Source organism: Corvus moneduloides, chromosome 14 (genome assembly GCF_009650955.1).
Source record: "Corvus moneduloides isolate bCorMon1 chromosome 14, bCorMon1.pri, whole genome shotgun sequence".
Taxonomy (NCBI): Eukaryota; Metazoa; Chordata; class Aves; order Passeriformes; family Corvidae; genus Corvus; species Corvus moneduloides.
In genome coordinates this window covers 19,759,103-19,780,821 of record NC_045489.1, presented here as the reverse complement: position 1 = coordinate 19,780,821, position 21,719 = coordinate 19,759,103, and the positions used below count along the sequence as shown (strand labels likewise).

At 49.8% G+C, this 21,719-nt stretch overlaps 1 protein-coding gene across 5 annotated transcripts; it reads right to left on the bottom strand.

The window, feature by feature from the left end:
• Nucleotides 1–449: 449 nt before the first annotated feature.
• LOC116450812 (SLAIN motif-containing protein-like) lies at nt 450–20,768 on the bottom strand. 5 transcript variants are annotated; one of them, XM_032123624.1, is made up of 10 exons: nt 20,603–20,768; nt 17,179–17,882; nt 8,975–9,108; nt 6,741–6,890; nt 4,351–4,491; nt 3,492–3,809; nt 3,001–3,094; nt 2,558–2,695; nt 2,155–2,464; nt 450–1,489 (listed from the first exon to the last, which is right to left on the bottom strand). In XM_032123624.1, the coding sequence occupies exons 2-10, from the start codon at nt 17,859–17,861 to the stop codon at nt 1,376–1,378; spliced, it is 2,082 nt and encodes a 693-aa protein (XP_031979515.1). In that variant the 5' UTR covers nt 17,862–17,882; nt 20,603–20,768; the 3' UTR covers nt 450–1,375. The 5 variants fall into 5 exon arrangements, with proteins under 5 accessions (XP_031979515.1, XP_031979516.1, XP_031979517.1 ...); XM_032123625.1 differs by having other exon boundaries at nt 17,179–17,885; nt 20,610–20,768; XM_032123626.1 differs by lacking the exon at nt 3,001–3,094 and having other exon boundaries at nt 20,603–20,767.
• Between the last annotated feature and the right edge of the window lie 951 nt (nt 20,769–21,719).

The following is a 21,719-nucleotide window of genomic DNA, read 5'->3' as shown; positions in this document are numbered from 1 at the left end:
GGAGGGGAGGGGGTTACAGCCAGGGACTGAGCAGCAGCTCCAGCTGAGGCCCCTTCTGTGCCCTGTGACTGCTGCTGGTGCCAGCCCTGCCCTGGCACTGTCGTGGGAAGGGCTGTGGTGACGCAGGGACACGCCAGCACTGTGGTCCCAACTGTCTCTTCCTCTTTTCCTGGATCACAAGTGATCTCTGCAGGGCAGGAACTTCCCCTGTGCTGCTTCCTGGCTTTGGTCCTGCCCAGGCCACGTGTGGATGGCTCAGAAATGGCACACACCGAGTGCTGTGCATTTTTAATATACTAGCACCGACCTTGTCCTTCTGATCTCTGAGGAATTAAAGGTGACTCTCACTCCTTGCTTCCTACCAGGCTTTATTGGAGCCCTGTTTACCCTTGCAGAGCTCTTTTCTGTCAGGAAAAGTCTCGTTCACAGCACAAAACTCACCGCTGGAATAAAGCAGATCTACTTCAGCACCATAACATTTTATTAAACTACACTATCAAAGTCACATTGATGGCAGGGAGAACATTGCTATCAGTGCATGTTTCCTGGACTAAGACTGTACTTGTAGCATCCAGCACTTGCTGAGGAAAAGGACACTGGAACAGAATCCTTAAGAGACAGTAGAAAACTTCTACAAAAGTCAGGGCAGTTGGGAACCAGCTGAGAGCTCCAACACTTCAAGACAAAGCTGTCAGGGAGGGTGATTTTTAAAAAGTTTACTCTTAAGAGGTGTTGAACTCGCTCAGCTGAGGTAAGAAGGTGCTGGTGCCCAGCAGTTTGTAACTGGCATCCCTGTCCCTGCCTGTTCACACCCCACACAAATATTGTGTACTGCTCCCTGTGACCTGTGCTGACACCTGGCTACAACTGCTCAAAGTGTTCTACAGTTATAAAAACCTGCTGCAGGCAGCTCTAGACCAAACAATAAAAAGTAGCAGAAATACATTCTATACAGAAGTAAAAAAAAAACCAAAACCAAACCAAACCCAGTCGAGTTCCAGACAAATATTAGAGTACATCAGGTCGGGTTTAAAAAGTCTCAATTCTAACACCTATGTCACTATTTCTACTCTCCACGAGCTCTGCCACAGCACCAGCTCAGAGCTGCTTCTGGCACAAAGGACACCCCCAGCCTGTGCAGCACCCTGGGAAGGGATGGTGGCAGACCTTCCCCAGGGCTGCAGGCAGGGTGTGGATGAAATAAGGCTTCTTCTGTCTTCCCGGGAAGACTCAGGGTTCAGCAGAGTGAGGAGCTGTCTGTCCCAGCCCCGGCTCCTGGCAGAGCAGAGGGGAGGTGCTTGGTGTGGAGAGCACAGGACGAGGGATATGTACAGCAGTCTGCAGGGACAGGGGCTCAGGGTCCTTCCCAGTGAGGTCATGCCCAGCCAGCTGGGATCTGCTCCACCGAGGTGTTTCGGGGTGTCAGTAGCACCCATCCTTCCAGGAGTCGTCCTCGGGGGCCTGGGGGGTCTGTGCTGCCTGGAGGAACCTGGGGGAGACAAAACAACACATCAGGGACAGCTCCAGGCAAAGCCCAGGCACCTGGGGGGACAAAACAACACATCAGGGACAGCTCCAGGCAAAGCCCTGTGGTGCACACAGGTTTGGGGTTTGGGTCACCAACATCTCCCTGCCCTGGGTGAAGTGCTGCTGTCACACCCTGAGCACCAGCAGCACCAGTCAGGCACTTTAGGGAAATTCAGTGACTGTTAGAGGATGCTTAAACACGAGTATCTGCCAAATTAACGCTGTTGTGACTTCAGCCCATGACTGAGTCCAAGAGAAATATTTTTCCATGCAAAAATAACTGAGCACATGAAAAATAATCAGGTATGTAGAGAACTGATATAAATTAAGAGATTAAAATTTCCCTTTTTCATGTTTTTAAAGTAAGTAGATACATTTCACTGTAAGGCTCCAACGGGACATTAAAGATCAACAAGCACTGGTTGCTTCTCAGTCTGATATCAGTCGTATCGTAATAATAAGTCTGAATCAATTTCATTTCTCTCCCTCCTGAAAGTCTGAATTGTAGCATAACAGCTGTAAAAAACCAGCAGCAAGAAAAACAAATTTCCGTTTTGGGACACCCCTCCCTCTGCTGTGCTTTCACCCTGCTGGATGGAGTTCTGAAGGATAAAGAGCTCCACTCACCTCCTGGACGGGGGCGTTGCCTTTCCCTTGGGCGCGGCCACCCCTCCCGCGGCCGGCCGTGCTTTCAGGGCAGAGCCTTTGGCCACAGTGACCATGGTGGTGCTTCTGGAAGTGCAACTGCTGCTGGGAGAGCCCGTGTGGAGCTGCGGCTTCCGGACCCCGGGCACAGGAGCCGTGTAGCTGCAGGGCTTCCCCACCTGCCTCCCGGACAGCAGGGAGCTGCTTCCCGAGGCCGCCTTCCCGGGCTGGCGCCCCGTGAGCGGGGACTGCCCGGCCCCCGAGGAATACCTGAGCTTGCTGGGAGTCAGACCTGCAGGGAACGCCACAGCGCTGTCAGCGCCCTGCAGGCCCTCGGAGGCTGCTTAAGGGGACGAATGGGGCGTGTGGCCGGCGTGGCACTGACCTGCTGACCGCTGCTGAGTCCTGGGAATGCGGCTGCTGGGCACCTGCAGGTCGGACTCCAGGCTGCGGCTGCTCCGCACGGCCTCGAGCGCGCGCAGGCTGCTCCGCGCCAGGTTGGGCATGCTGTGCCTCAGCTCCTCTGAAAGCAAACACAGCCTCAGCCTCCTGCTGCTGCTGTAAGGCTCTCTTGAAAAACCCGTGCACTTAACAGCAGAGCAGTCTGCACCTAGTTCTTCGCTTCCAGGAAACAGCAGTGCTTTTGAAATCACAGGATATGGAGGTTCGAAGAGACCTTCAAGATCATTCCATCAACCCAGCGCCGCCATAATCACCCCTAAGCCACATCCCCAGGCGCCACATCCAGAGACGGTGACTCCACCACCTCCCAACTCATTCCAAGGCCTGACCACTTCTGTAGGGAAACAATTGCTTCTAACAGCTAACCTGGACCTCCCCTGGTGCAACTTGAGGACATTTCCTCTTGTTCTTTCACCTGGGACATGGCAGAAGAGATCAACCCCCACGTGGCTCCAACCTCCTGTCAGGAGATGTAGAGACAAGTAAGGTCTGCTCTGAGCCTGCTCTTCTCCTGACTAAACAATTCTAGCTCCCTCAGCGTGGTGCTCCAGCCCCTTCCCTGGACACGCTCCAACCTTCAATGTTCTTTCTGTAGTGAGGAGCCCAGAACTGGACACAGCACTTGGGCTGTGCCCAGCACAGGGGACAATCCCTGCCCTAATCCTGCGGCCACACTATTCTCGATCCAGGCCCTGCCGCCCTTGGCCTTGCCCACCTGGGCCCGTGCTGGCTCATACCCAGCACCGCCAGGTCCCTTCCTGCCGAGCAGCACTGCAGGCACTCTGCCCGCAGCCTGGAGCCCTGCGGGGGGATCCGTGTGTGCCAGAACCCCTTCCCTGGCTCAGCCCGGCCCTCACCTTCGCTGTTGGCGTACTTGAGGCGCTCCTGCATGGGGCTCTGCACGGCCCTGCGCGGGGCGCGCAGCCGCGACGCCGAGGCCCGGCCGAGATCCGCGGCCGCCGAGGGGGACTGGCAGCGCGGGGAGCTCAGCGGGGACGGCGAGTAGCGGTGGGCGCTGCGGAAGGACAGCGAGCAGTCGCAGTCGTCCTCGTCCTCCAGGCTGTAGGTGTCGAACTCCTGGTCGCTGTAGGTGCCGCGGCGCAGCGAGTGCAGGGACGCGCTGGAGCTGCGCCGGGACACCGAGGCCGAGCTGGAGGCGCAGTCCTGGCGCAGGCCTGGGGACACGGGGGACACGGGCAGCACGAATTCCAACAGCACGTTCCAAACCCCAAAGCAGGGCTTTGACAGGGATTTGTTTTGCGTTGGAAGGAGAGTCAGGTTAACACCTGTCCTCCCCGGAATCCATCAGCTGGGACAGCGTCACCTGCATCAGCACTGGTTAATTACGGCGCAATTAACATTTGGGGGGCCTGCAGTGCTCCCTAATCCCACCTGAGACTGAGAACCATACACTGCCATCGAGCTCCAGCAGCTTAAGTAGCGATGGGAGTCTCATTTACAGGGTAAACCTTTTAGTTTAATTAATTCTGCACCCACCAGCATTTCAAAGGTGGAAACAAAGATTTGAAGTCTGCCTCCCACGAACACACACCTGCCTTGCACTGGCACCTGGGTCATTTACAGCTCCTCCCCAGCCTATGCCTTTATTGAAGCTTTCCTGCCTGACAAAATACAAGCAAGAAAAAAAACCCCAAACCAAATAAAACCACCCAAAAATCACCCACCCTCCAAAACAAACAAACCAACCAAACTTACTCTCTTCCTGCAGCCGTGCCATGACCTGGACGTCGGTGAGGTCCTGCAGTTTGTACCCCATGGAGATGGAGTCGTCCGAGGTGCTCAGCTCGCTGTCCACCGAGGACTGGGAGCTCAGGGCCGAGTGCATGCTCAGGTACCCTGGGGGAGAGAAACACAAAGCCAGTCAGACTCCCACAAACCACCAGGAGCAGCAGGGATCTCTCCTGGGAATTCAGCAGTGTGGCCGGGAGCTTCAGGATAGCTGTGAGAAACACGGAAGAATTTAGAAATGACAGAGCTCAGTTTTTAACCCAAAGCTTTCAGGTACTTTTCAAACAAGGAAGTTGAGGCTGACAGGCAGGAAGCAGCTTGGTCAGGGCCCGTGTAAGAAATTCGGTTTACACCTGGACTTCACACCTGTGTTTTCCATGTCAGCAGTTGCTTCTCTTCCAAGCTGGCTGAAGAAATAATGTTGGGAACCTGCTGCTGTTTCCTGCCTGGCTGGATTTGATCACAGTTTGAAAGGGCTGCTCAGTTTTGCTGGGAAATGGTTTATTTTAACATCACTGTTGAGTATTCAGGAGGTGCCCTGCCTTCAAACCTTCTCAGAACAGGGCAGGAAAACTGTGAGCTTCAGGATGCTTAAATAACACAGTGACAGAAGTGTGGCTGTAATTAAAGGTGCATCTGTCTGTGTGTTGCACAAATACACACTCAAAGTCAAGATATTCCACAATAAAATCCCATTTCTTTCCTCCTGGTGTCAGGAAAAGACTGCAAGAGTTGAAATAAATCCATCCTGAGCAGGGCTTGCACCTGTAGGATGTGGTGTAATGAACAAGAACAGGTTTCCTGCTGTAATTAACACCGCCTTCAATACCAATTAAAAATCCAGATGGACCTTGAGATCAGCTTTTTGAAAGGCAAAACCCCCAATCCAACTTTTTTTTAGTTTGGTTGTTGCATTTCAAATTGCAGGTCTAGGTAAAAATAGCTGAGGAGGGGAAAAAACTGCTCCTTCTTCCATCAGTAGAGCGGAGCTGATGATGGTTTCCGAACAGAAACCACATCTGGGTTTTGTCAAAAGGGGTTGGTTTGGTTTAACATTTTCCATTTGAAGGGTAGGAGAGCTGTTTTTTCTTAGAAATAAAATAAGTTTTGAGTCAGTCAGGTTGACAGGAAACTTTAAACTCGTGTTAGCACTTGCACAAGTCACAAGAAGAGGCACCTGAGATGAAGTGAACTCTCATTTTGCTCTGAAAGGACAGAGCCTGTCCTGGCCCTGCTCTTGCACCCAGCACATTTTCACAGTGAACCTTCCAGAAGCCACAGACACTTTGGTTTGACTCATCAGGAGGTGTTTCTGGGTGAAGAGATGCTCAGACACCTGGACTGCCCCCCAACCTCATATGAAAAACAAGAAATTGCCTTAGAGATGTTTCCCTGCAGAGCTCAGCTTGCAAAAATCCTCAGTCCTACGTGCATCCTTTTGTTTGCAAAACAGAGATAAGTGTTAATTCCTATTAATAGCAGAAAATCAGACCTCAAAAACAAACCTGCACCTGTGAAAACATCCACAGGCAACCCTTTTTCTTTTTTTAGAAGGGAAAAAAAGTTCATTTCACATCAAGTTTGAAGGCAGAGACTGTTAAACATGCTTTGTGTTTTGAAACATGCAAAGCAGGGTTTAGCAATTTCCACACAAAACAAACAAGTAAGGAAGAGTCCTTTGATAGCAGAGCCAGGAGGCAAAGCATTTATGCTGGGAAACAGCAGGAACTGCACCAAGGGTAACAAATGAAGCTCTGGGAAGGGTGTTCCTGGCTCCTGAGGCAGCAGGGAGGCTGCAGGCCAAAGCATTTTGGAGGAGCTTCATTATCAGGCTGTAACAAGAGTTGTGGCTGAGCTGCCTCAGGTAGGGAATCTTAATCTTCCTCCAAGCACAATTAAGGCTAAATGAAAACTTCTGTTATTTTGTTTTAGCTGCCCACTCAGGCAATTGCAGGGTTTGCCCTGGAGATTTTGGCAGCCCTATATTAATCAATGTTCCCAAGAGAAGCCTTCCCCAAAAACCTGAATCCAAGTAACTCGATAAAGATCACATCTACACATACAACACTATTTGCCAGCAATATATTTTTGCCCCAACAGCGGTTTTCTATTTTAAGCCACTTAAAATTAGTACAATTTATAAATATATATAGGAAGTAGAGAAACCCAAACCAAGAAGTAACTACAGGACATTTAGAATGCAAGGAGGTTTTCTGCCACACAAACGAAACCTGGCTGAGCAAGGGAGCAAACCAAAAGGGGAAAACACCACGAGTGGCCATGCCAACTTTTTCCTCTGCCAATGCCTAACCCTCCTTGCATTTTAAACACCCCACTGCTGCAGTGCCGTGCCATACCTGAGCTGCCACAGGTTAGTAGTGCTTTGTTAGTCGATTTGAGGTGCCCAGGAGAGTTTAGTGCATTGCTACAGGAGCCTGCCTCGGAATTCAAGTTATGTGCGCTGGGAGATGCCAGGGGGCTGCAATACAGGTTTTTCCATCTACTGGCTAGAAGGAAAAATACAAAAAAGCCACAAAGGTTAGCAAATTATTGTGGAAACAGAAAGCAAGATAAAGAACAAGATACAGAGGTATCAAACAGGATTAAATGCTGTAGCAGAGGTACTTCTGGGTAGTGCCAGTGCCATGCTGCAGGGAGCAAAGCAGTGCCCAGTCCCCCACTCGTGTCCTTCAACTGCTTTTGTCCCTTCTGAAGAATTCCAAGAGTAACTCCTGACAAACTTGGCTTTAAAAAAGCCATAAATTTCACAGAGTTCCATCTGGGATTCCCAGAGGACTGTTTTCATCAGTATCTACCACTTCTACACCCCTTCACTTTACAGAGCTCACCGAACTTTATGTTACATGTGTGTTATTCTGAATTTTTATGATGGAATCAAGACAGTATTAAACCTCAGAAACTCTGCCATTAGATTAAAGGAAAGCAATCTAATATGAAAACCAACTCTTTGCGTTAAATTCCTTCAGCTCACACACTCACACGTTCATCAAGGAACCAAAATAAGGCAGGTGGCAAAGCCATCCCTACTGGAGGTGGAACGAGCAGCTACAACACTGAGGAAATTACTCACACCGTGATCTGGAGATACTCAAGGGGCTGCTGAACTGCCCCCAGAACTCAGTTCTCCCTACTGTGAGAATATCAGCTAAGAAAATAACGAAGATTCACCAAATTAGTAAGTTTTCTTTTTTTATTTCTCCCACAAATTTTACCAGGTCAGACTAAGTACAACTAAAGCCTGATACATTTCAGAGAGAAAAGAGGCAATCAAATAGACTTCATTCAAAATTTTAAGCACAGATGGTTTATGAAAGCAAATGAAGTTTGTTCTCAAAGTATATTTGGTTATCTCCAATCAGGAATGCCAAGGTTAAACTCAAGAGAAGCCTGAGATCTCAAGCAGTGCCAAACACTGTTAGAATGAAAACTAAAAAAACCCAAACCAACCCCCAGAGCAGTGACCTCAGACTCCAAACCACAGGGGCCAAACTGCTGGCTGAACTGAAAGCAGAATCCCTGCATCCCCATGGAGACAAACCCAGGCACCACAAACCCTCAGACAGCAACGTGGGGACCCAGCTGGGCTTGGATTTCCAGCAGTTCAGGGATATCCCTGAGCTTCCAAACACTGATTCTCTCAGAAGTGTCACTTGTTCAAACACAGCTGTTGTGTCTGGAGGTTCCTGAGTCCAACTGGACAGAGGAGACTGCAGCACCTCTCTGCAAGAAACCTGCAGCAAATCCTGACCAGGAGAGTTGGATGACAGGGAATCTAGAGAAGGTAAAAATTAATTACTGATTCATTTCCCGCCCCTCGGTGTCCTGGCTGTCAGGATTCCAGCCCATTTTCCACAAACCTGGAAGCCATTTGAACTGACAAAGGCAGGATATGCACCAGGTGCTCTGCAGGTGACGCAGGACAGAGGGAGGAACAGCATAAACTCATTTTTGTCCTGTGAACTGCATCTGTTCTGAGAGCTCTCCCACACCGCAAGCCAAGGTGGAAAAGCAAACCCCCGAAGCCAGGCCCCAGAACAGTGCCTGTGGTCAGAGACATCACCACAGCATGCACAGCACTCCAGCTTTTCACTTCAGGCAGGTGAAACCAGGGATTTCCCCCTCAGGATTAACACAGCCCACAGCCACCAGGAAGTGCTTCTAGGGGATGATAAACTGGAAGAAAAACCTGGTTTCCAAGTGACACCATTTCTTTAAGTTTAGTATTTCATTGTTGTAAGCTTTGAGCAGCAGACAACTTTTTCACCCAGGCAATAGCAGCTGGTAAGATTCAGGAGGAATATCCATAAGGATATCCAGAGGAGCAAGGATCACCACTGGAACACTCAGCACCAGGAGTTCTGATCTAGAAAGCTGCAGTAACAGTTTTCCATGGTCCTCTCCCCACTCCCCAGCAGCACATTTTTTTCCTCTACATATTTCCTACATTAAAAAATGTTTAAATATTAACAAAAGTTAAAAATTCAAGAGCCTGACAACACTAAGCTGGATTTCCCTGCTTCGACTGAGGATTGAAAGGGACCCCACAGCAGTGAGGCTGCAGCTGCCCTACCTTGGTCCAGCCTGTTGATGAGGGTCCTGCAGGCAGCCTCAATCTCGGGGCTGGGATTATCCAGCACCTGCCGGCACCATTTCAGAGGAGAGGCTGTTTTCTCATCCATGGATTTCCTTGGAGACACATAGAGCCTTTGGAAGGATTCAAAGGAGACAGGAAGAAATGCTCATTAATTCAAAGCATACAGCTACGGAAGCAGCATTTGCCAGAGCGTAGCCATCAGTAACCAACAGTTACCCAAATTAAAAAATTCAAGTTTAAATTGCGTATTATGGCTCGGAAAGAAAACGTACTGCCACCACAGGAAAATTCAATGGCTTCACAGAGAAAGCCACAGGCTCTGCAAAGCAAGCTGCCAGCCTGGGCTGTTGCACCACTGCTGGAAACGAAGGTGTTGGAATACTCACCTGTCTCTCCCTCCACTCCCCTCCTCCAGAACACCCCACCCTCAGAGGCAGGGAGGGTGGGAGCTGCTCCCAACTGGAGCTGCAGGGTGATCTCCTTCCAGGAGCTGCAGGTTTTGTTTAAAACCCTCTGTTCCACCTGTTCAGCACTGCAGGCACAGCTGCGTCCTCACAGCAGCTCTGAGCCACCCAAAGGTGCGTTCCCAGATTCCAGCAAGAAAGCCCCTCCTTGGAGGATTTAGACATTCCCAGACAGGTAGGAAGTGTGGCTGTAGCTCATCTTCCTTGGAATGCCAGATAAGGTCTCCTCCAGCCTGAGTGGTTGGCAGATCTCTGGCACCTCCATTGCTTTGCATGGACAGCCAGGATTAGCCTTATGGATAGACAGAGTTAATCATCTTAAACCCCTGGATTATTTACAAGGGATTGGGTGTAAAGCAGCATCTTCACCCTATTTGCAAAGCAGAACATTTCTCTGAAGAAAGGTCAAAGCTGGAAGAGCCTTTGCTATAAAAGCACCTCGAGTATTTTACTGACACATCCCACATCTGTACTTTTTATTCTTAAAAGCAAAAAGCAGTTCCCTATTTTTTAACGTTTTTGCTGTTCAGCAACACATTCAAAACTTGTAAGGGGAAAGAAAAATCAGTCCTTTGTACATCCAAAAGTGAAACTGTTTTTAATTCTTGCACATCACCTGGAGAACACCCTGGTGCAGAGGGCAGTGAGACCTCGACCTAGACCTGGAACTTGATGGTCTTTAAGGTCGCTCCCAGCCCAAATCCTTCTGGGATTCTGTGATCTGTGGACATCAAGTTTGCCTCTCGGGTCCCCCCTCTCCTGAGGCTCTGCTGAGCTGCTGGCACAGCCTTCAGCTGCTCCCTCTGCACCAAGAAAATGCCCAGCAGCAGCTTCAGGAGCTCCTGGGCCAGCCAGGAGCTCTTCCATGCACACAAGTGCTGCTTTCCCACCAGCACCTTCCCCCTCCTGGTGCTGCTTCACCTCATGAACTGCTGGTGGGTGACAGAACCCTCCTGGGCACCAGCAAACCACTACAGCCACAGCTGAGCATTTATGGTGTTCCCAAGACCTCGCTGATATATCCAGAGGATTGCATCTTCATCAGGCCACAATCCAGTATTTAGGCACAAAGTGACAATGAGGATGGAGTTAAGATTTCAAGGAATGTCTGCCTGTGCTTCAGTTGCCTCCTCCTCTCTCTCCCAACTTCTGCCACTCCTGCAGCAAGGTACACCGAGCCCTTCTGCTCCAGTTACTCCTTCACTCCCTGCCAGATCATATCCAACCCATAAAATACTGATTTCCACAACAAAACTGATGTAAATCAGCAGGAATGTCGGTCATTATCCCATTCATTCCTGAAAACCCAGGTTTAAAACATACAGAAACACACTGTGGGACTCTCAGCTGTCAGGCGTCCTGTCTGTAACAGCAACATCTGGCCAAGACAGAACACAAACAGCTGGGATATTTAAAATATCGTACAGGTCTGCCTGACCTACTGCCCTGGCTCTTGTCCTGGATCCAGGCAGGGATAGTATGGAATGCAGAAAGCAAGACTCCGCAGATATGGCAATTTTGGGGCTATGAGAGGGAGCATCTCTGCATGCACCAGCTCTCAAAACACTGTTTATCATCCAGGGAAGGCCATTATTCCCTCTTTTTTGCCTCCTGACTTCCCAGCCCTGCCTCTGGCCAGAGCCATATTTGCAGGGAACAGACTCAGCCTCTTTAGTCACATTTCATACAGATGCTTTTCCACACCAAGCTTTACACAAATCCACATGCAAATAAAAAAACAAATCCAAAGGCTAATTTGTTATTGACAAAATAAATGCTGAGGAATGAAAGCAAATATTCCTGGCTCTCCAAAGGCACCTTTTAGGGAAGGCCCCCCCAGTGAATCTTGCTGCGTTTCTGCATGGATAAATGAGCATTGCAAGCACTCAGATCCAATCAGGCACAGGAAGCAAAGTGCTCCCTCTCCCTGGGTCTATTTTACAGTTCAGACCACAAAAGGAGCAGTAAAACCATCACACAAAAAAGAGGCCAACAGCCTCCTTAGGGCAGGTCAGGCTGCTCCTCACATATTCCAGGTTCAGGGAGAGAATCCTGCTCTGCTCCAGAAGTTGTTCTGCCCAGCTCCTCCCATGCTCCTCACCCTGCTTCCACCCAGGACTATCCCAGCTGAGAGAGGCAACACTTGTTTGCTTGCCAGAACCATTCCCACATGGAGCAGAGCTGTGGAGTCCTCTGGACTCTGCCAGAGGACTCTGATTTTTTCTGCTGACAAGTCCATCAGCAAGAGAAGCTCTCACAATTTCCCCAAACCCAATTAAGTGAACACAATTCCTCAGAGCACTGACAGGCAACTTATAAAAAAAAAGGAATTGTGGTTTGATTGCACAGCATCAGGGCTCCCATTTTCCTCGTGCAGGAGCTTGGGGAAGGGCTCAGCATCCTGACTTCCCCAAAGGTGCTGGCACAGCATTGACTGCTGAACTAAAAGCACCACACACAAATATGTGGATGTGAATATTTTTCTGGACATGACATTAAGAGCCAGAAGTCACCTTTTCCTAGACTCAGGAAAGCCCAGTGACCAGTGTCACCCACCAGAGGCTGAGTTAACCCAGCCTCACATCCAGGGAGCTGAAACAGCCTTTCCTCGGAAAAATGGGGGTGTGAAAAGCTAAAAACTCTTGGCTTTGTTTAAAAACACACAGAATTTTTCTTTCTGGTAGTTTCAGCCTCCAAGGCTGTTTGATTTGCCAGGTTAACTGAATCCCATAAGCACTGGAAAAGCAGGACCCATCCCAGAGTCAGGCAAAGCCGAACAAAGCCTGATCAAGACCAAGCCTTACCCTGCAGTTTGTTCCACCAGCTCAGCAGTTTGGGTGCTCTCTTTAAATGTCTCTGAATGTTTCCTTTTGTCAAATTGCAAATGAAAATCGGTTATTTAGATAGTTACAAGGCCTCATACAAAATGCACAAAGTAAACATTTGGGCAAATATTCCCAGTTTGATGTATTGAGGGTTTGTTGTATAAATTATTAAATAGGAATGAGATTTTCTTCAGCTTCTGAGGGGAAACCCTTAGATAAAGTATCTTTAGTTTCTGCTTACTAGTGTTTGTGTTTACTCTGTAAAACAGAGTATTTTGTGACAAACACCTCTGGTAAATACCCAGTGCCATGAGCACAATGGGAGATTTTTCTTTCATTAAGTTGTAGCCACTCACAAATAAATCTGTGACACTCTCTGCACTTTATTCTGACATAATCCAGCACACTAAAAACAGAGATTCTTCCACAGATACTGTTTTCCTTTTGGAATCAATGCCACAGAAGGATTTACAGGAATTAATGGCCACTGTTGTTGGATTTTGAAATTCCAGCTTTTAACAAACCCAAACCCAAGGAACGTAGGAAATACAGCAACTTTCTCAACTTGCACAGTGCACTGAGAAAAAGCATCCTCACAGCTGAATAACAGATCAGAGCGGCTCTAAGAGCACAAGCCTGAGAATTTTAGATCCTGCTCATGCAGAGTATTTGCAGCAGACATCTGTAAATCGTAAGAGCAGAATTCAGGCTGCAGAAGGCTCTAGAACCAGTGCATTAGGGAATTAAACTGAGCGGAAAGCGAAGCCCATTTCTGAAGACACAGGCTTGGTTTATTATCCATCTTCCAAAGCACTTGGCACCAGTGTCTGCAGCAGCTCCAAAAATGGCAAACACTGCACTGATTTTCAGGGCTTTGAGTTATACACAACAGGGCAAGGAGAAGGAGACCTCAAGTAGCTGAAAGTGTTTAGAACAATTCAGGTTTATAAGATACACCTCCTTCAAGTGCTAAAAGGCAGCTGAATTCCTCTCTAAAGCATGTATTTCAAACAGGGAATACATTAATTTTCCTTTCCCTTACACATGAGACTTCAGAGAGCTGATTTTCAGATTTAGTACTCTGCTTCTGCTGGGCTAATCTCAAATCTAAACACTCCTGCTGAACAGAAACCCCAACACAGACAAGACTGGGGTAGAAAGCCACAGTGAAACAATATTATCCAGGTTCTGAAATGACAGAAACACAAAAGGAAAAAATGGGAAAAATCCTGTGGAGAACACTCCACACAAAACATTCTGCTGTTAGCCCAAGTAGAGGCCTGAGCTTTATTCCTAAGAAACTGCAAAGAGAGGAAGAAAAATGACACTGCAAAGACACTTTCTCATGTCTATTTAGGGACTAATCCTGCTGAACAAACACCAAAATCAGTCCCCCAGTCAGAGCAGCTCTAAAGCTCACATGAAGTTAATCTCCTGACCCGGCCAACAGCCCATACAACGATCAAAAGGCGCCTGGGGGAGCAGCTCCAGAGCGGTGCTGTGTGCTCCCAGCATCTGCAGCAATCCCGCAGCAGCAGGAGCAGGCTGTTCCCCACCTCTGGCACCCACACTGAGCCATTTCCCTGCCCACCCCTCATTTTACCGAAATGGGACCAACAGGAGCCGCAGCCTCAGCGCTTCCCGAGGCCTTGGACACTCACAGGCTCTGCCATCAGAAGCAGTTCCCCCTCACAGGCTGTGCTCTGCACGCAGTGTCACCACCAGGCTGCCTTTCGGATGGCTCTGCCACGGAGGGGGGAGCTGGTGACACTCCCACAGAGCTGCACTGGGGTTCTGAAGGAGCTCCTGCACCCAGAGATTGTCCCAGCAGGGCAGATGTCACCCAGCCCGTGGCCATGGCCATCTGCAGCCAGCACAAACAGGTAACGCGCTCCTCAAACCAGTCAGGAAAGGTTTGGAGAAGTCACTCACTTGTGGTAAAAACACCTCACAAAATGACCAGTCTGAGAAAATAAGACTCTGGAAATTGCTGTTTCTAAGTCATGCAGATCTTGTCAGCAGCATCCTGTCACAAGGAGAGATCACAGGGGAAACTATGCCATGGGCTGTGAAGGGTATAAATTGATTACACAGAGACAGTCTGTAAGTAAAGTTCTCCCCCAAATTAGAGGCACGAGGTATGGTTCCTGGATTTTGTACAGCGTCACATCCTCACTTGGTGGAACTTCTCCAGAATTTCTTTACCCATCTCTGATAGCACAAGCAGCAATGATGTCCTCCAGTATGTGGAATTAAAAGTCTCAAACACGAAAATAGAAGGTCACTGGACACAGAGCTAAGGCTGAAAAATCACACAGCCAGGAAGCTCCTACACTGTCATTCCTTAGAGCAAACCACGCTCCTTCTCCTTGCTGTGCTGAGCACGGATTCAGGCAGGAGACAACATCGCTGAGGTGAAGACAGCATGACCCAGTTTCAGCTGAGAGAGAAACTTTTGGGAATGAGAGCAGCAACACAGGGATTCACCTGAGTGCCAGGGATTCCCTCTCCTCCTCACCCCATGGAACAACACAAGAATGACAAACACTGGGGAACACAACCAATGCGATGCTAGCAGGTTTGTTCCCTGGGTAAGAGGGAATTTGGGGTAACAGCCTTCCCAAAACAGCTCAGGAGCTGCCCTGTGCTGGAGTCCAAGGTGAGCATCACTGAGCTCCTCAGTGCCAGAGCCCAGTTCCATGTGATTGGTCTCCAGGATATTTACAATTTTGAGCAGCTATTTGAGAAAGGGACCTGAGGGAGCAGCCAGAGGCCAGGCAGCCCAGGGCAGAGTTACAGCTGCTGTGAGTGGGCACTGCCTCGGGTTTCACACAGCTCGCTCACTACAAACAACTCCAAAACACAACTTCAGACCTGCTGAACCAGGGGGAGCTGCACAGAGACTTCTGCAAGTTCCAGCTGAATAAAGCCAGTAATTTCAAAATACAGCAGGAACTGAGACTCCACCTGCAGAGAACAGCAAGAAACCCTCTGCCCACTCCACCCTTCTTCCAGGGAAGAAGGATGTACAATATTTTTAAAAAGGATTGCAAATACACAATACAGTCAGCTATTCACTTTGGATTTGCTCAATCCAGGCAGGACAAAATTCCCCCCATCAGCAAAGCCACCTAATTAGAGCTGACCCTAAATTCAGAGAGAATTAAGGGGGTGTTGTTGGCTTTTTTGGTTTAAGAAAACCCTCCCTCCCCTCCAAGCAGTTTCCTGGTTCTTGCTGTGGGAATGCACAAACACCTGCACGTGGGATGTGCTTATGCAGGCAGTTTGGGATATCTGGCAATGAGCACAGGCAGGCACTATTGACTGTACACAGGATTCATTCCCCACTTTCAGAACAAGCTCTAGAACAAGAAGCCACCACTAAAAACAGCTTCCTGTTTCAGCAGGTTTGTTTGACAAGAGGAAAAGGGAACAGATGGAAGAGATGCAGCACAATCAAAGATGATTTACGGTAACAGCACTTGCACAAGTGCTCTGGATCACCACCCTCTCATCCAGCTCCTCAGGGGCCTCTCTGTCATAGGTTACCCTGTTCCAACCAAATCTGGCAGGAAAACAGAGGAAACAAATCCACAAGGATCCTACAAGGTGTAGAGTGAAGGGTACCTGGGAAAGAAGGACCTTACCAGCCACCAGCTGAGGGAAAGGTTAAAGAACAGAACTCCAGGGCACAGAATCTCTCCTGATTTCACTGGGCAGCAGCCCCTGCCTGGGTAAATCTCAGCCTCCGAGACTCAACAGAATTTGAAGAATCTCCCCTGTCACAGGCTATATAAATATGAATATAAACCTGGCTGCTTCCATTAACATAGAAATAATAAAGCCAGTCTTCCATATGCAACTTGGTAAATATATTCCTTTATTTGTAAGAAATCTGCTCAAAATGCTGTTTAGGTATATTGAACAGTGATCAAGTTAGAACCAGGATTTGGGTTTTAAAAGTACACTTGCAAAGAAAAAAAAAATCATGTTTTAAATATAACCTCAAATTCAGGCTGGAGCTGATGCCATGACCTCATTGAGCTCCACTCCATTAACAAAAACTTTACCTTCCCCTCTAACAGCTAATGAATGTCTGGAGCTGAAGGTTTGGTTTGTGTTCAGCAGCCCTGTCCTTGCTGCCAGATTAATCTGCCTACACAAATTTGAAACCCAATTTGCAGAGCCCTGAGGCTTTTCCTCCCAAGTCTTACAAATTAACAACTCTGGCTAAAATCTCAAGTCTCAGTTATTGCAGGAGCTGGAATCAGCCTCAAACTTTACATCTCCCTTGCCCTTCCAAAGGTTGTTAATCTGTTGATTTATAAAACAAGTTTTAAACAAGGCTGGTGGTGGAGGGGAGAGTTCCAGAGAGTCGGGTCAGTTAAGGATTACATCATTGATCTGGTTCAGTTCATGTCTGAACAAAAGAGGTGCTTAACTGGAAAGAAACAGCCTTCAGGAACTGGGAATGGTTTGTCTCCTCAGGTCCTACCAAAACCCACAAATTCCAGACGGTCTGGGGATTCTTATGGACAAAATTCTAATTTAAATATGGTATTTGACAGTTGTGTGCAAGGTTTAAAAGCTCCATTATTCATTCATCTGCATGTGCTATATATAACTGAACTTAGGGGGAAAGGAAGCTCCTGTGCTTGCTGCAGCAGTGGCTGGAAGGAAAGGGGAAAAACAGGGCCTACAGGTAAACTTATTTTTTAAAACATAATGGTCTGGCACAATGGACATAAAAATAAGAACAGTCACTAACAAGAACTGCATTCTTGCTGCTAAAAATCAAAGTCCTGTACAGAAGTCAGTTTACAGCTTTAAAAGGAATTGCTCAGCTAAGCACAGAAAAGTCCCTCTCCCCCCCGAGCCTGGGGATACCTACCAGCAATCCTCCTCTTCGGGGCAATTTTCCAGTTCTAACACTTTGACTTCATCCAGATCTGCGTTACTCGGAAGCCCCTCTAGCTCTGCACGCTTTTCACTGGGATTCTGTTCATGGATTCCAGCTGGGGCGTGCATCCCTGCCATGAGCAGGCTGCCCAGCAGCTCCGAGCTGTCACTTGGATCCACAGGTGAGGGACACCGGCCCTCGCCAGGGCCCTGCCCCCCATCGGGAGACACCTCCTCGGGGGCACTGTTGCAGCTGTATTGCACCTGGGCATCGAGGGCTCTTTTGAAGCAGTTGTTCTCTCCTTCCTCCTGCCTCATTTTGCTCAGCTGGCTGTGCAGGCCCGCCATGATCTGCAGCTCCTGCTTGTCGGCGATGGCGTTGATGCTGTTGTTGATCTCCATCCCGTTGAGGCCGGGCTCGTGGTTATCCACCCCGGCACGGATGTCCCCCGGCACGTTTGTCCCCAGCATGCTCCTGCTGCTCCTGCTCCTGGCGTGCTGATTGTCCAGCTCCAGCCTCCTGACCAGCTCCCGCAGCTTCCGCACCTCCGGGCCCACATCCTCCTCCGGCTCCGTGCCGGGGCCCATGGCCGAGTGCTCGGGGGCGTCTCTGCCTAGGGCAGGCTCCAGAGCGGGATCCTGCTGGATGAGCGGGGCATTCCCGGGCACCACCATCCTCCACAGCGCCCGCTTCCACTGCAAGGCATGCAAAACACAGCAAAGATCCACAAGGATGCACAAGACTTTTAGGCAAATGGAATTAAGACACCAAAAATCCTGGCCTTTATAAGCATCAGCTAATTACATTGGAGTGGAAGGTGAGTGAATTTCATCCAAATCCAAAAGGAACAACTGAAATTAGGATTAGACATTGCAAAGCCCACAAATTCCTCTTTTTGAACGGCAAGGATGCGCACCTGTTCTGCTATAAATGAGTGTAATAAAAGGAAGCTGATTTAATCCCCCACAATAGTTTAGTTTCATCTGTTTACCAACAAAATACTTGAGAAAAGCACTGACTGAGCGAAGTCAGGAAACATCATTAACGAGGTGCTGACGTCAGACAACAACAGCGTCAAGAAAATGGTGAAAACATCCTTTGTTCATTACCAGGCTTATCCTGGAAAAGCAGAAAAAACTTGGAAAAATTTCTGTATCACCTCATACCAAAGTAACAACAGGAACTGCAGTTACTGCGGTACGTGAAAATAAGCTTAAACAATGTTTTTACTGGTGTATTTTCCTGTTACAACTGAAAGGAGAGGGGTGCAAACAGCAAAAAAGAAAAAATTTTAAAATATATCCCAACGTAAGATTACATATTCCACTAAGTTTTAAAAAACGAAGCCATCCCTCTGCTTTTTCCTTAGCTGAGCAAGGCAGAGCGTGCAGCTCACTGTCACTCAGGCAGCTCTGAACTGCACAAGGCACTCAGGCTTCCCAAAAAACCATAAAGTGCATTTCACACCAGTTTTACAACGTGAGCAAACACTGCTTTTCCCATCCACTTGATTTACCCGAGTTTTCAGTTTCATTGGGCATGTTCATTTCCAAACTGCCTGGTCACTGAAAACCCCTAATACTGAAAATCCCCTAATTAATGGTCCATGGAGCAGTAAAATGGATTAAAAGTCAGAAATCCTCTCTATTTTGCAGAAGGAGGGGAAATAGACTGAGGGAAGAGGGAGTGAGTCAACACAGCCAAAAAAATTGGCTTAAAAATTGATGCACTTGTTACAACTGCAATCAAACCCTGACTTTTTGTGGCTGTGGATGTTCTTCCCCCTCCCTTTGCTGCCTAAAAATGTCCTCTGTTTTTAAGTGCCACTGGGCAAAGGAAACCACAAAAATTAAGTGTCACACAAAGCAAGGTTACAAACAGACACCCCCACAGGTACCTCAGCATATCCCTATTATTTAGGCACTTGTCACAGCAATAGCTGGGTATGTTTCTTTAAAAATACCGTTTTGTTGGGGTTTTTTTACCTGATTTTTTTTTATTATTTTGGTCCTCCATCTGCAAGATATAAATTTTCAGCTTCCCCTTGAGTTAGTAGGAAATACAAACAGCCCTTAAGAAGAGCTGTGAGTGAACAGAGCACACTTTCCACTCATATTCCCAAGCCGTGCCTGTAAGCAGCACTGCTGAAGGCATATTTTGCCTTGGGAAAAGGAAATGTAGTGTGGAGTTACCAAGCAATGTCATTCCCACCCATGTGCCAGCTTCAAAAAGCTCCTTGCATGGATTCCCACTCCTACAAACCCATCCGATCCTCGTCGGGTAACGGCACAGTGCGATTCCCAAAGAGATCTCGGAGTAAGGGAACACTGTGATTTCCAGAGGTATCCCAGAGCTCAGGAACTCTCAGGATGCACCAGTGGGCAGTTCAAGGCGTTCCACTGTCCAAGCAAAACAGTGGCTCAAGGAGGGGAATTAAGGAGACGGGTCACCCAAAAATTGGTTCCTTTCCAAGGGTGAGGAGCTGGGAAAAAACCTCACGTGAGGGGGAAGAGCAGCTGAACAGCGCTCAGTCTTTCCCCACAACCACCAAGTCTGAAAACCACCCCAAAAAACCTCCAGCAAAGACATGCGGGGGAAGAGACACAAACCCGCAAAAGTTCATTTCATTGTGTAAGGGGGGAAGAAATAAAACACGTTTGGAAGAAGGCAAAAAGGCGGCAGCCGTGAGCGGGCCGGAGACAATAATTCGGAGTTTGCCGAGCAGACATCCGGGTGTCTCACGGAGGGTAACGGTCCCGCTCACCCCGCGGGCCGCGCTGCCCACGGGGCTTTGAGGGCCGGGGGGCTGCGAAGGCTCTGACGGGGGCGTGGGGGGCTCTGAGAGCTGGAGGCGCTGTGAAGGATGGGGAAAGGGACTGTAAAGAGGCTGGAGGGGCTGCGATGGGGTTGGGGGGGTGTCTGAGGGGCAGTGGTGGCCATGGGGCTGTGAGGGGCTTGTGCGGCTGCAGGCTCTGGGGAGGCTTTGAGGGGCTGTGGGGGGATCTGGGAACCAGGGGGGAGGCTGTGGGGGGCTCTGATGGCCATGGGGCTGCGACGGCCAGGGTGAGGCTATGGGGGGGGGGGGTGGTTCTGAGCGGCAGTGATGGCCATGGGGCTGTGAGAGAGCTGCGGGACTGTGATGGCCATGAGGGCTGTGAGAGGGCTCTCAGAGGCCGGGGGGCTGTGATGGCCGGGGGGCTGAGGGGGCTCTGAGGAGCTCCGAGAGCCGGGGGGGGTGCGCGGGGTGAGGCAAGGGACGGGCTGAGGGTCTGTGGGGGGCTCTGATGGCCACGATGGGGGTGCGCGCTGTGCGGCACCGGCGGACGCGACCCCCGCGGGGGGCACGGGCGCGGCCGGTCCGCACCGAGCGCGGCAGCGCCGAGCGCGGCGGGCACCCTCCCCCCTCGGACGGTACCTGGATGGATGGATGGATGGATGGATGGACAGACGGACGGACAGGCGGATGGCGGTCGGTCGGAGGGCGGACGCCCGCCCGGTCGGTGCCGGTGCCGCCTTTCTCCGGCGGCTCAGCCCGGCCCGCGAACGGCGGGAGGCGCCGCCCCCGCCCCTGTGTGGGGAACGGGGGATGGGGGCGCTGCGCCTGCGCGGGCCGGGCTCGGGCGGCGGCGGGCGGGGGGCGGCCCGGGGAGGGACCCGGGGGAGCCCCGCGTGAGGGGAGAAGGGGCGTGAGGGGAAAAAGGGGTGAGTGACGGGAAGGGGGTGGTTGGGAGGGGAGAAAGGGGATGACTGAGGGGAAAAGGGGGGAGTGGTGGTGGGAAGGAGGTGAGTGAGGAGGAAAAGGGGTGAATGAGGGGAGTGGGGATCAATGCGGGGGGAAAAGGGGTGAGTGGTGGGAAAAGGTTTAAAAGGGGGAAAAGGGAGTGAGAGGGAATGGGGTAAGTGATGGCAGAAAGGAGGTAAGTGAGGGGAAAAGGGGCAAGTGAAGGGGACAGGCCAAGGTGGGGGGAAAGGGGCGAGTGAGGAGGAAAGAGGGGAGTTAGAGGGGAATGGAATGGGCAAAGGAGGAAAGAGAGAATTAGAAGGAAATGGAGCAGGTGAGGGAGGAAAGGGGGTAAGTGAGGGGGAAAGAAGTGAGTGAGAGGGTGTAAGAGGGAGGAAAGGGAAGGAGGGAGAAAGGTTAGGAAGGGAGGGGAAAGGGAGAAGGGAGAGAGGGAGAAGGGCAAATGAGAGGAAAAGGGCTGAGTAGGGAAGGGATGAGTGAGGGGGGGAAAGGGTCTCTCCCTGTGCATTGATCTGGAAAAATGCACAAAATACGGCTTATCTGGGATCTCCTAAAGCTCCGGCGAGTGTTACGTCTCCTCAGGACAGTTTTATCAGGCAACAATAAAACTAGCACCATTCTTTGACATCCTCCCCCCAGATGTGCGTGCTGGACCCAAACACCCTCTGGCACCTCCTGATAAGAAGCGTTGGATGTTTGGCAGTCACCAAGGCCACGTGCTATGAGCAGAATCTCGTTTTTGTACCAGTTGGCCTGAACAGCACATCCAGCACTCACCCTCCTCAAGGTC